The sequence below is a fragment of the Acipenser ruthenus genome, chromosome 11 (assembly GCF_902713425.1).
Source record: "Acipenser ruthenus chromosome 11, fAciRut3.2 maternal haplotype, whole genome shotgun sequence".
Lineage (NCBI taxonomy): Eukaryota > Metazoa > Chordata > Actinopteri > Acipenseriformes > Acipenseridae > Acipenser > Acipenser ruthenus.
Window position 1 is genome coordinate 2452445 of NC_081199.1, and position 14850 is coordinate 2467294.

Below are 14850 nucleotides of genomic sequence, written 5' to 3' on the forward strand. Positions count from 1 at the left end.
TAGAGGTGCAATCTCACTGCCCTAATCCCATACCAGACACTCAGAGTTACAGGTGCAAACTCACTGCCCTAATCCCATACCAGACACTCTGAGTTAGAGGTGCAATCTCACTGCCCTAATCCCATACCAGACACTCAGAGTTAGAGGTGCAATCGTACAAGTTGCTGGCAGGGGTTGCGCACTGCTCTGGGCTCACCTGTCACATGGATGTACTGAGGCTTGTTCTCAGAGGGGAAGTTGAAAGCAGAAGCCGAGAACTTGTCCTGCACAAAACCGAATCTGCAACCAAACAATTCCTGATTATAAAACACAGCAGGGTCTGTGTTCATAGCAAATTCTACTGGCGTTCAGACAGACACAAGGGTCAGCAGTCCTCCCTCCTTTAGTGGGACTCAATGCTGTCGGTTTCAACAGAGATTCATCGTCGCGATCGGCAGTGTGGACACCGAGACAGTGTGGACAGTGTGGCTCACTGCTCGCTGGCAATCCATCAGACAGAAGCTAAGAAAAGCTGTATTACCTGTAGAGAATAGCCTCTTGGAAAAGCTGCATTCTGTCCCAGTATGTTTCAGGTTCGAATCCTGCAATCACAAGAGGCAGACGTGAACAATCTAAACTCAAGATACACATTTGTTAGTTCTTTCAGTTTTTTAAGAAGCTGACAAGTATGTCAAATATTTTTTTAATATGTTTTTTGGTCAATATGATTCAACAGCATGCTGTCTTTCTAATAGATTCCCCATTTATCAACAGCACACTCTCTTCACTAAATTGGTTAGATTTTGTTTTTCTCATCTGTTAAGGGAAGGAGCAGTAAATGACAGGAAGTTTGATTGAATTAAACTTGGGCAGCGCTCCCGTAAGCTCGGTATTTCTGAATGGGTAGCTGGAGCGGATCACAGCGATCAAACAGAGGACACCAAGTAGAGAGCTCTACTGATTATCCACACAGCACCCACCAGAGAGAGAGAGAGAGAGAGAGAGAGGCTGCACTATGCAGGCGGAGGGAGCAGTAACTCAGTCTTGATGCTTAGCAGCTCAGGCTGGCACGCTGCCTCTGCTACAGCTTGCTGGCACGATGCCCAGATCAGGTCTGCAACTCCCTTTTCTGTGACTCCTCATCCAGCCACGCCTTGCAGCACAGCCTCTCGCGCCCACAGCTCCCTTTTGATTGATCCAACCCTTCAGCAATTACTGGACTGAAAACAGCGTTGGGGTGTAGTGCTGAGGGGAGATGCCTTGAGGTGCAATGGGGGTCAATTCTGCACCAGTCGTAAGCAAACACGTGCAAGGGAATGAAAACACACTCCTGAGAAAATGTTGTGGAAGGGGAGGACTACGGTCTCCAAAGACTTGTATTCTTGTGGGATTTTGGGTTGGGGATATGTACAGTATAGAGGTGCGTCAGGATGACTAAATTAGAGTGGCAGGTTGAAGTTCCTAATGAACACACCAGACAGGAATCCCCATCAGAAGAGTTTCTTTGCACATAAAGCTCTTCCAGCCTGCTATCTTCTCTACATGTTTCAACGACACTGAAGGTGAATGAGAGCGCTGGACTGACCCTCGAACAGGTGCTCGCTGCCCTCCTTGACCAGGCAGCCGATGGCGAGGGGGATGAAGAGCTGGGCGCGCAGCGGGTCCCCGTACAGGTAGCTGGGCAGCGCGAAGGGCACCTCGAGGACCGGGACCAGCAAGAATCCGCAAGAGGTGGCCTTCCGGTGCCAGCCTTGGACCTGCGCGTGGGAGAGAGAGAGAGAGAGAGAGAGCAGGAGAGGAGGCACAGCACACAGGCCAAGGAGAACTTGACCATTACACTGCTCTTAAATGCAACACAAATTCAGTGAAATGTTTGTTGGTAATTTCATTAGGAGTAAAATTTGTATCTCTGAATTTTGTATTTATTCCATGTTGCTGCTATTTTATTGTTGTGCAAAATAACTATTATATCAAAAAAGTATTTATATTGACAGTATCACACACAAAAAAAAAATAATCTCAAATTCCAGTTTAGTAAAATTACAAAAATGCTAATTTAACCAACTTTTATCAGCCAGCCTCCTGCAAACGTTAGGGATTGCATGTGATAATAATCCGGTACACTCCTGATTTCATACAAGCCTTATTCCCCTTTGAGCCAGCGTGTGATTACTCTGAGATCACGAGGCTCCTCTGTATGCCAGTGCGCTGGTCACACTGTGTGTTAGGCACTGCGGCTCTGGAGCGGACCCAGCCTCCTACCATCTCGAAGAGCACAGCTGCCGTGACGGCCATCCAGTGCAGCTTCACCTCGAAGGCAGCGCTCAGGGAGAAGTTCCCATGGTAGTAGCAGCTGCACCACTCCATGCGGTCGCTGCGGTTATTCACATCCACGTCCAGAGTCACGGTCTTCTGCTCCGGCACCGTGGCGGCTTGAGGTTCGAAGGGGAAGAAGCAGCCAAAAGGGGAAGCAAGTTAACGGGATGCTTTGTACCACCATTTTCCCCCAATATTGAATTTTCGTACCTGTTTCACATCCTGTCGCTTTTTTTCCAGCTCGGATATTATTCCAGCAATGATTCTGAAAAGACGCTTCAAGGATAAGGAAGCGAGGCGGGGGAGCCATATTAGCGTTGCACTGGCCTCAGTGGGACACTGGATCACCTATGAGTTTCAGTGCACAGTGCAGCGCTAATACGCTTCCCCACAATCTGCCTTGAGGAGTCTTTTCAGAAGCATGTGATGCTAGAATACACAGGAAGCGTGGCAAACAATGGTCTAAGAGACTATTGATAATAATAAAATAAAAAACAGACATGACACGATATTAAACAGGTAAAAAATACGATATCAGGAAAAGGTACTGTAGATGATGTAAAGTATGCACGTGCTCAATTTGAATGTTGCATTAGCTTACATTGTCCAGCAGTTCATAACACTGAGAACACAAATAAACACACGCTTAAGCACTTAAATATCTGTAACAAACACCAGGAGATGCTTGGGTACAGCGTCATGAGCTGCAGAGAATCTACAAGCCCATACCAACTCCACGGCAAGATGTCTGAAGTTAACGCATCGTTTTATATTTCAAAAGAACGGAACGACAGCGCCCCTGTTTTTGACCGTGTTAAGAATGACTGGAAGATGATGCAACATTCAAGGGTTCCTCTGCAAAGGATTTCCTGGAATCAATCATCAAGAGTAAATGTCTTCAGAGCAAAACCTCATTATGGAAATGCCATTGGCAGGCTGGCACTCCAGACCAGACAGATCTGTGTGTGTCTGAAATGAACAAGCAGCGAATTCACCTGCTGTACGAAACCCTGCGCAGGCTAAGTGCATCTCTGCTGTATTGAATACACTGTGTATTAATGTGTCTCAATTACATTGGGCAGTAGGAACAAGATCACCACTTTTTCTGTATTTAATAATAAATAAAATCTTTATACTTACAAATCCCATTGCCTGGAACTGTCTGAATAAACAGCAGAGGATGTTTTAAAGCATCGAAAAGACATTTCATTAAACATTTTCAACACCCAGTTGCAAACTAATTAGGACCAGAAGCCAATAATTGATCTGTACTGTGAGTTTGTCCACCTGTCTAAACACTGCACAGTGCATTCAGTGTCTCTCGGGTTGCTCTGGTAAAGATTTTACGGGATCTACAATGACATACCAAAATAAACGAACAATGCAAAAGCTTTTTTTTTTTCTGTGATGAATTTTTGCAAAGATGCCAACTCAATATACAAACATACCACTGGGGGTAACTATAGACTGTAGGTGGATTGACTGTATGCACTGTACAATCAGATACAAACATGATAATAATACAAATCAACAAGGAGAATTAGAGGATTCACAGAAACAGACCACAACACTACTAGAGAGTGACTCTGCACTCCTACAGTAAGCATGCAGGACTCCAGGGGGAGGGAGGATTAGGGTTTGATTTGCAGTGGGAGACTGTGGGGTGCTGTTCGTGGCGTTAGAGCCAACACACCTCCACTCAGCATGCAGGTCCACTTCACAGGCTGTCGCTGGGCTGCGGGGGGACCAGTCAGAGGCAAGAGAGAGGGCTGACGGGGTCACATGGAGATGAAGATGGTGATGCAATCGGGTTAGGAAAGCTGCACACTGACAAAGGCCAACAGGACACCGGGACACTGCAAAGGGGAACAAGCTCCTTCCCATCCTCCTGTAATGCTTGAAACGCAGAGACGGCACGTGAAAGACTTCTAGTCAAAACCACTGAATTAAGATGAACAGCTCTGGATGATGTAATGACTAGAACAGCGAAAGCACCCGGCTTCTGCTAGATATTGGATTCCGGAGTGCTGGCATGACGATTAGCTGGGGTACAACTGACTGAACCAGCGTGACGTTGGTTGCTATGGTGACGGTTACACATCTCCGAGGGGTGCAGAGATGCAAGTAGCGCCATGGCAACCGGTATCACGTGACGCTACGCCACTGCAAAATGATTTTGGAAAATCTAACAAGAATAAAAGAAATAGCAGTGCAGTGTTAAATCATGGCTGCAGCTCTGCATCGCGGTGTGGGAGGTGCGACAATGTTGCAAAGTGACTTTTGAGATGGAAATGGAATGTGCTGGAATCAGAGGTAACCCGAGAAGAATCTAATGGCATATATTCTCAAAGCCGTTACCACACAGGCTACTTCCACGAAACATTCACTCACATAATCTCAGGCATTTGTGTGCTTCTCATTGTGTAACATTAAAGTTGAATTAAAAAAAGGGGGTTTTATAAAATAGGAGTAAATATATATGGAAAAGACTGGAGTAAAAGGCTCTGAAAGTGTGACCCCCCCCCCCCTCCCACTGCGGACTGGTTTTCTTACAGAGTTACCTCCTGATGGGGTGTTTGTAGTTATGGGATATTGATCTGGCATGGGCTGCTTGTTAAACGGGCATGAAGTGTGAGGATGCTCTCTGTTAGTGCCAAGTTTGAGGGGTCTGATGATGTGTGTGTTCCTGCAGAGGAGAGACGGAGACACTGAGACTGCACGGACCTGCTCTAGAATATGACGGCAGAAACTGAGCAACGCACCCCAGAACAGGACGTGTGCACGGCACCCCATTCTCCTCTCCTACATGCACACGACCTCGACACTGACTAAACACAAAGCAAAGCGCTTTCTAAACTCACTGCGGTTAACGTTTTCAATTCTGTAAACATGTGGTAGGCATCAATGGCATATACACTGCATGCATATAGGAACTGCCTTGTTCCCCTTGAGATGATCCCTCCAGGGCATCAGGACCTGCGGGAGGTCGATGTATCGTTGGGATGGATTTGATTGGGTTGCTGCAGTGGCCATGGCAGCGCTTCAGAAGAGCAGGGGCTCAGCGGTAGTCATTAGTAAAGCTCTCTCACGCTGTTATTAGCAGGAGGAGGTCTGCTTCAATGGTAGCGATCAGCTCAATACCAATACAAATCTCTTTTTTTTTTTTTTTTTTTGCCCCTCGTAGGGCAGTGTCATGCAATGCACAGATAGGTGTAGAGGGCAGTATTGTTCAGTTGTTTGTCTTGTGCAAGTTCCCCACCCCCCTCCCTTTTTGTCTACAAGGAGAATACCAGGTCACTCAATGAACGGTTCCCATGTATTTCTTGCAGGTATTCTTAAGCAGATTCTGTGATATTTTTCCTCTTTGAAAACACACAGCTACCGAGTGTTTTCTGATCTGGATGAAACACTCTTGGCTGTTTTTCTGCTGGGCTTGGAACCGCGTCAATGTTAAAACAACACCTGGAGCATTTCAATACGACTACCAATCCAATAATCCATGCAGGATCATTTTCTAAACCGCACAGCATGAGAAAACTCATTCCCAGCTATCTGACACAAGGGGCAGATACAAGGCAGTGCCCTACTTTAGCTAACATGTAATCCTACAACACTGCAGTCTGGAAGATTCAAACCAGACAAATGGACTGAACTGCATCTCTCCCCACCCCACTTTGCAATATTGATTTCTTTTTCTTTAACCTGATCGCAGTCTGTGCAGAACCTCTTCAAATGATTTACTGGCACCATTCCCTTAAAGGTGCACTCACTTCAAAAAGACACTGTGTTCCTGCCTCTCTGTGTGCTGTGATTGGGGAGGAGAGGAAACGGAATTGAAGATGCAAGCAAGCACCCCTTTAAAAGGCCAGTCTGCTCTCTGCAAATCAGTTAACAGAAGCAGCTGTGGGGGATCTGCATTGCTCATTTGTTCACTTGTCTGAAAGCGTTCAGGTTTTTAAAAAATGCTTTTCAAGTGTGGAAATGCAACCAGACTGTACAAAACAGTGGTTGTGGGTCCGTGGAAGCAGGGATGGGAAACTCTTGACCTTCCAGAGCATTTCTCTGTTCCAGCTGTTATAAATTGTTTCATTGCAACAATTAACCCTCCAGCAAGGACCTGAAGCAGTTAACTAGGTAGAAAGACCCTCCATGAACTGACTTGCCCACCCCTGTTCTACACTAACTGCCTCCACCCAATCCATGCCCTCCTGACCCGACAATAACTGCACCTACATACACCATCTGTGCAGCTTGTCGAATTGAAACTGCAATTTGCATGTTTCATGTCTTCAAATCAATATATTGTGTTTTTTTTTTTTTTTAAATTAATTTTTTAAAAACATTTTTAGAAGGATCACCAGTGAAGCAGACGCTGCATTCAAAGAGTCAAACTGCCAAATGAACAACCGGATGTTGGTTTGTTTGTTTTGGACAGCGCTTTCCATGTGAGACCGTCCCCTTGCAGAGTAGCCCCCTCGCAGCCCCTTGCCGCCCGGGCCGTGCGTCTACCTAATAAAGCAGCTGCCTGGCTCCGTCCTCCGAAACTGCGGCTGAAGGAACTGTGCCTACTTGCATAGGACGCGGGCCGGCTGGGCAGCCACGGCAGGAAGAACACGGGGATTTCAGAGTGCAGCCTCTCCTCCAGAACAAAAGCCACCTCAAACCACTTCCTCTGGAACAGGGCGAAGTCCTCCATGGCAGCCGTGTACCAGATCGTGGACGGCTGGATCCCCTGGACTGCCGAAACACACAGCAGAGAGGAGAGTGAGAGCTGCATGCTGCACAGACCACACAGACTACAGGTGCACTGACAGCAAACCCAGAGCCAAGGGAAGGGATGGAAATAAGACTCCCACTGCATAGCAGTTTGATCCATTCCTGGTTTAATGAGACACACCTGAGCTTGTTACCTGTACGCTGTGGCTAATCAAGCTCATAATAGAACCTGGAATGTGCAACAGTCTTACTTCCATCCCTGACATAACAAACAAGACAACAAGGTGTAATGGTTTGGCATCTCAGCCCACTGCATTGCAGTTCGGTGTTGGGGATAACATTACTACAGATTCACTGGATGAGGGTCACGAGTGATTCGGATGCCTGACGTCAGCCCCCTTTGCTGCGGTACCTCTGTCTGGGTCTCTGTCCATGACGATCCTGTAGAAGTGGAATCCATACACAAACGTGCGCATGGCCTCGCCGGAGGCGTGCACGATCACCTGGTCATCCAGCATTTTCTACAAACAAAAACAAACACAAAAACTTCAGGTTTCTGTGCACTTTTTAATACCTGTTACATCGATAGCCAAGGCTTACATGCGCACTCTCACACTGTACCTGCATTATATCGATGGCCATGGCCTGTGTATGCACTCCTTCCACGTTGTTGACCAGCCAGTGCACCACCTCCGCACTGATGAAGCAATGGGCAGGGAGGCCCTTCTGCTCAGGGAGAAGCTGGACTCCAGTGCTGTAATGAGGCACAGCAGCTCAGTCAGTCGGGTCTGCAGCTCACACTGCAGTGCGTCACCAACTTTCAAACGAGTTCACAAACTGCATGGATGCACGATAGCGAGCACACTGGGACAAGTCTCGCGTTCAACTGTTAAACATTGTAATCATGAAGGAATAAAATATATGAAGTAAAGAAACAAGCATGAACATTGTTTTGTGAATTTAGATTACAAGACCTGCACCAGTAATTCACCTTTGAATATCGTAATGCAAAAAAGGTACTTATTCATGTGAACGATTATTTTTCTTTCTTCAGCAATCTTGGTTGAACTCAGAAGTTGGAGGCTTTCTGTTTCACTGCGCTCGGTGCCCTGACTTACGTTGGATGCTTCATGGCCTCCAAAATCTCAGCCAGCGTGGAAGAGGACGTCAGTGATCTGGAGACTCCAGAAGAGGGCTGAGCGCTGCAAGATACAACCAATCACATGAGAGGGCAGGCAGGCAGGCAGGCAGGCAGGGCTCCTCTCTCAACCATGAGAGGAGCAGCAAAGGGCTCGGGAGACAATGATATCTTCCTTTCAGAGAGTCCTGGGGGATACACAGAGGCATACACCTACACATACCCACTGACACACAGGCGTGTTATACAGAGCTGTCTTAAACACTCTTTTAGATGGCCCCTCAGGAGGTTGTTTTAAGCAGGTTATATAGGTGGCAATGCGGTGCTCTACAGGATCACAAATGTATTATATTGCATTGTTACAAAAAAAATGTGTCTCCCTATAGCAGCCCTAGATAATGCTGAACCTTCAGTTAGCTGCAGTTTGATAAACTAGTACCACCCCAGTGCCCTGCCCCTACCTGCCCTCTCCGGCGCTGGTCCAGGCTGCTCCCTGCTCCCCTGTGTTCTGGCAGTTCTGCGCACTCCCAGCCAAGCTGGATCTCTCCCCTGACTGGACCGCAGCGCCGCTCTCCGTTGCATTGCCTGCGGCCGCCGACTGATCCGCCAAGATCTGGGGAGAGGAACACAGCATTTCAACTGAACGGCCCCTTCATCATCACCATAGAGAAGGGGGCGATTCTCAGCACCTCTTCCTACTATACTGGCTTACATACTGGCTTATAGTCACAGTATCATTAGAATATGCAGGGCCAGAATCAACAACACTGGAAACCCCTTTATATCGGCAACCTTGTCTTTTGGTTTGAAGCTTTTTCCAATCAAAGAAGCCTTAAATATCAAACAGTAAATGGAGGTGCAATAAAATCAGTAAATGCTCTAGAAAACTTGAATGCTAAAACAGTTTGCATAGAAGAAAGCCAAAACAAAGTAAAAATATTGTGCCTTAATAGCGAGGTTTCTCTGTATTGAGCAGCACACAGAGCACTGCGCAATTAGCAGCCAGTTAGCAAACTGTGTGTAACGATCCCCCGTACAAACAGTGTACTGTACCGCTTCAGATAAAAATGACTAGACGCCAGTCCTACAAGATGTATGAGAGTATCTCTCTCTCTCTCTCTCTCCCTCTGACTGACCTGGGGGTGGTAGATGGAGGTATTGCGAGGGCTGCGGACGAACTCCAGAAAGAACGCTCCGTCCTGACAGTGCACAGGGAGGCAACGGGGAGCAGCAGTGGCAGGAGAGGAGAGGAGAGGGGCGGGAGAGGGGAGAGGAGAGGGGAGGAGAGGGGAGAGGAGAGAGGAGAGGGGAGGGGAGGAGAGGGGCAGGAGAGGGGAGAGGAGAGGGGAGGAGAGGGGAGAGGAGAGGGAAAGGGGAGGAGAGGAGAGGGGAGAGGAGAGGGAAAGGGGAGGAGAGGGGAGAGGAAAGAGGCGCAAATCAAAAGAATCACCAGAGCATCACAACACCACAGAACGTGACACAACACAACCAGGAGACACAGCCCAGCAACCACCAGGGGCCCAGAGGACAGGCAGGCAGGGACACAGTATATAAATGCAGACAGAAAACACACCCGGTTTTATATATTAAAAACATTCATGGCAAAGCAGAGCCTTGGTTCTGAAAGCGCATGCAGCAAGTGCAAACAAAATCAATTGTAACAGTGTGTATAAAATGTCTCCGGACTTGTAGTGAGTAATGCAATGGGAGCTAGAGGCGACTTTAATCCTTGGATCACAGGACCAGGCAGGGATTTTTGCACCTAATTCACTACTGAACATGCAAAAACTAGGAAGGGCTCAACTGTTGAGGCAATGCCTAAAAAACGAACAAACACACAGGGGTTGTGGGGTCACAGTGTTAGGTTTGGAGGACAGGATTTCCTGCTCATACCTTCCTGGGGCTGTCCATGTAGGTGGGTGTCATGGCAACCCCCGCGGTGTCACTCAGCTGTGCAGAGCTCTTCGCTGACAGCATCGCTGCCTGATACTCCTCCAGGCTCCTAGACACAGAGACACAGAGAGCTGTACTGCAGCCCCAGCACTGCCCTGGCTCACTCTGAAACCTGCAGGGGCTCAAAGGGCTGAGGACCAGCCAGGGAGCAGCAGGATTGCTGCAGGAGCAATCCCAGTGCATTTAGGATCCAGGGAACGTGAATATGGGGACGCACACACACAAACACACACGCACAGACAGACACACACATGCACACACACTAGCTGGTGAAAGAACGTTTCTAGCTACTGATCTGGAGAGGGGGCGGGACAGATGCTCACTTCTGATTGGCCTCCATCTCCAGCAGTGCAGACAGCGCCGATGTGCCCTTCTTCCCTAGCGGCGGTCCGGGGGGCTCCGAGGGGTACGCAGCGATGGGACCCGTCACCTGCAGACCCTTGATAGCAGCCCCCTTCTGCAGACAGAGGAGAATACACTCACCCGCGACTCCAAACACACAAGCAGAGAACCATTTGAAATGTGGGACAATACGCAGCGTTATAAAGGAACGCTGAGCCAGGACTTCCATCTGCATTATGACATCACCTGGAACTACCTCACTCTGACCTGACTTCTTAATAGTTTCATCCCAGAAGTAACTTGCACCTCTTTTTGCAAGAGCAGTACAAAAGTGGAGCCTCATCATGCACACCTGGTTTGAGAGCAGCGGTGAAATTCATGACCAACACCACACGGCAAGCTCAATCTATGGTCTCTCTTTCGGCTTAGACTCCCTCTAGGGAGGTTTCTTTGGTACTGCATGCAGGCATGAGGTATTGTTATGAACACAGTAACTCTGGCTAAGGCTCAATACCCTTTGGTACTGCATTACCCGATAAAGAGCGCCCTCATCTCCCTCTCCCTTCTCTCCCATCTTCTCTCCCCCCTCCCCTCACTCACGCGGATCATCCTGTCGGATCGGTGGCGGCGGCGGATTCTGTTCAGCCCCTCGATGAATCGGATGAAGCCGTCCAGCAGCTGCCACTCCTCGTCGTCGCTGCGCGGGCGCTCCCCGTAGATGTCGCAGCGGGCCTCTCCCTCCATGATGCGCTTCGTGGCCGTGATGCAGGCGGGCAGCAGCAGGAACCTCGTGCGCCAGAACTTCAGGGAGTCGATGAGGCTGCGGAGCGAACCACAGGACACGGCTCACACAGGGACACAGGACACGGCTCACACAGGGACACAGGACACGGCTCACACAGGGACACAGGACACGGCTCACACAGGGACACAGGACACGGCTCACACAGGGACACAGGACACGGCTCACACAGGGACACAGGACACGGCTCACACAGGGACACAGCTGAGGGATTGCAGACTAGAGGCAAACCTGCTGTATTAACAACCCCCCCATCAGTCTTTATTCTGTTATATCCCACGGACCACCTGACTCCACCTGATTGTGAACAAAACACAATCCATATACACATTACCCTTGTCTGTCTGCCTCCCTGTCTCATACTCTCCCACTCTCCGTACCTCCCCCTCATTCTCCATCTCCCCCTCCTGCCCACCTGAAGTCCTCAGAGCCAGATGAGCAGATGTACTGGTCCAGGTAGTTCCACTTGTACTCCTCCAGCCTCTCGTGAGAGAACTCCACCCAGCAGGGCAGGAACTCTGCGTTGGAGTGCGAGGGGCACAGGCTGTAGCTGTACTGAATCTGAGCCGACTCGCAAGGGTACCTGGGAAGGGGGAGAGAGAGAGAGAGAGAGAGGAGCGACAAGGCATTACACTGCTTTACAATCCCTTAAAAACCTGCACGCAAGTGAAAACATTTGTGTGGCTGCAGACTCGATCAGACAAACTGTTCAGCTAATGCCTTCATCAGTGCTACTCAAGCACCGTTGTCCAGCAAAGCGAGTATACGACTGCCCCCCTGACTTGACTTGCAGTTTTACATGTATAATGCTGTGCTGTATATTCCCTGTCCTCTATTAGCGAAGCTGCTCAGCGCTGCTCAAGTCTGTGGCTCTCGTTACTACACAGGAGAAGAGGGCAGCTTTCTCTTTGTGTACCCCGAGGAGTGTCTGGTTATCGGCTCCTTTTGATGGGGTGTCTGGGCTCAGCACTCACTTGGGCAGGTATCTGGTGACAGTGATGATCTTGTCCTTCAGGCACACCTTGTGGAAGGTCCGGCCCATGCTCAGCCAGTACTGGTCCTCCTCTTCCTCGGGCTTGTTACGGGACACCAGCCCTGCGGGGAGAACCGAGAGGAGTCACTATGCAGGACAGACGGGCCAGGGGGAGATGGAATACACAGGGCGCGTTCATGCAGCGCTTTCGACAAGTCAAACACTGCACCCTGGTGGAGTTTTCATTTTCATTCATTATTTTTGCAAAATATTTTCTTGTTGTTGCTGCTGTACAGAATATTACCCCATTCCTCCTTCTGGTGCGCAGTGCATGTTCCCTTTGGTCACATTGTGTTTAAATGTGTGTGTAAACCCCCCTGGGCTGGCTGTGACCAATCAAAGGAAAACAAAAAAAAGACTGCTTACAGTACTCAATATGAGACTGGAGAACTGCTGAGAGCACAGCTCCCCCTTGTGGATACTCGGCATAGGAGACACATACAGTGTATTTGCCTTGAGCGTCTCCTTGCTTATAACAGAAGGCTCGTAGAGTCTGGGTGAGGCGACCGATGCCATGAACTGGCATCTCATCCCATTGAATTGAATGGAGAGGCGAGGGTTGGATGTGAAGCACAAACCCTACGAGTCAAAGAGGAACGCAAGCTGTGCAGAGGAGAGGGCAGTGGGGGTCTTACGCTGATGTCATTAACTCATCAGCCCTAAGAGGACAGCCATTCCACCTTTCAGCTGCTCTCAGCTGGGCAGTGCTGGTTTTTGCTGTGTGATGCGGATTGTGATCTCCAGACCCCCCGTACCTCGGGTGTACAGCGGGCTGCTGCTGAGCGGGGGTCCCGCGGAGGGGGCTGCCTTCTTGTTCTTGGGCTGCACGATGATCTGGTACCCCTGCATGAGCCGCTGGCAGATAAACTCCTCAAACACCTGCTGGGCTGTCATCAGAGCCTCCTCCTCATCTCTCCTGCAGCACACACACCAGCGGGAAGCCCACTTATTTTGGGAGTATTATTCCTAATTATTGTGCTGACTTGCATACATATTTATTTATTTTTACATTGAAATATAAAGTGCATTGAAAATATAAAACAAATATAAAAGTATATAACATTTTGAAAACAGTGCAGTAGTGAAGGGCACTTAAATACAGGATGTTACAGCCAGCATGACACTACAGGGAATTATTCAAATGAGAGATTTATCCAGTGGTGTCGTTTTAAGGGAGCACTGAAAAAAATAAACAGCCCAAACTGCCCTATTGTGAATTGGCCATAATGCAGTAAAATATTTCAACAATGCTTTCTATATTTCCTGTCCTGTACCTACACAGTTTACAGTTTACTAGCAGCCTGCCGAAGCTACAAAAACAGAGCAGAAGCCTGGCTGCTTGCTTACGAAACACAGACTCCTTACCTGATGTGAAGAAAAATGCTTTCAAGAAGAAAACTCAACACTGTGCTTTGCCTTCCGCTTAGACATATCAAGGAGAGATCTGACACCAGGAACCTAATTTTTCAGTTGATCTTCTTATCAGCACAGGCCTCCTCTTACACTCTGCACCACGGTGTTTGCACATTTAGTTGTGCTGAGACAGGCTAATTCACATAGTGTTATCTTTGGGGTTTATTGTTAGCAGTGCAAGCGGTCCCATTGCATTCTGCTCTACGTTTGTTTGCAGTTGCCCCAGCTACTTTATCTGCCATTGTGACAGAGTGATAAGATACAAGTGTTAGTGAGAGAGGGGGCTGCAAATGGACTCACTGCCATCACACCCGGGAACTACACTGTATTTCAACACAAGTCAGGACAGGCTGGATCAGATTATACTGTTCATTTTTAAAAAAGAAAATATTGATCTTTCAAGGTTAACCTCAGTGTTTACTGCAGGGATGGGAAATCAGACTCCTCCTCCTGCATAGCGGTGTCACCCATTCCAGGTTTTACCAGGAGCTTGATTAGCCACACTGCGTATAGGTAACAAGCTCAGGTGTGTCTCATTAAACTCGTAGTATAACCAGGAATGGATCAAACTGCTATGCAATGGGAGTCCGATTTCCACGCCTGGAGCTGTACTGGTACTGCGATTCTATTTCTACAGGGTTGGGAGATGAAGCGCCCTGGCAGTCCACTAGGAGGCGCTCTCAGTGCCCCGATACAAACCTGTCGAGGTTGGACTCCGGGAGCAGATCGTAGCAGCCCTGGGTGTAGTCGTTCTGGAGGCTCTGTCTGTCCGGGAAGTAATCGGTGGTGAGGGGTAGACAGGCCGGTGTGGTCAGAGACTTCCAGTCTACCCCCACTGTGCAACAGAAACTGGGCACTACAGGGGGAGCAGACAGCATCAGAACTTCAGAGAGCCAGAGCACACAGCCAGGACAAACAGCCAGGGCACAGCGAGGAGAAGGGAGCAGGATCCAGGTGAGGGAGGGGGAGAGGGAGGGGGGCGTCCCAGGGAGGAAGCACGGGGTAGAGAGAATATATGATAATATAATCATAAGAAGACAGGATGGTGTGGGGAGGGTGGGGATTAAGATAAAAAGCAGAGGAGGGGAAGAGGAAGAGAGAAAGAGAGGGAGAGCGGTGTCATTAGTTTGTTTAATAAAAAAAACTACAGCATGCCAT

At 48.7% G+C, this 14850-nt stretch overlaps 1 protein-coding gene across 5 annotated transcripts in view; it reads right to left on the bottom strand.

The window, feature by feature from the left end:
* The window catches only part of LOC131739356 (GATOR complex protein DEPDC5-like), a 28267-nt gene that overhangs the window by 1457 nt on the left and 11960 nt on the right, over positions 1-14850 (bottom strand). Inside the window, exons 26-42 of one of the 5 annotated variants that reach the window (XM_059032846.1) lie at positions 14392-14575; positions 13035-13195; positions 12221-12341; positions 11662-11829; positions 11045-11264; positions 10426-10559; positions 10043-10151; positions 9286-9348; positions 8611-8762; positions 8130-8213; positions 7633-7765; positions 7424-7532; positions 6865-7032; positions 2242-2411; positions 1565-1736; positions 521-581; positions 197-279 (exon numbers count right to left, since the gene is read on the bottom strand). In XM_059032846.1, the coding sequence (XP_058888829.1) occupies positions 197-279; positions 521-581; positions 1565-1736; positions 2242-2411; positions 6865-7032; positions 7424-7532; positions 7633-7765; positions 8130-8213; positions 8611-8762; positions 9286-9348; positions 10043-10151; positions 10426-10559; positions 11045-11264; positions 11662-11829; positions 12221-12341; positions 13035-13195; positions 14392-14575 (2292 nt within the window). The other 4 variants (XM_059032844.1, XM_059032845.1, XM_059032847.1 and 1 more) reach the window with 4 other exon arrangements.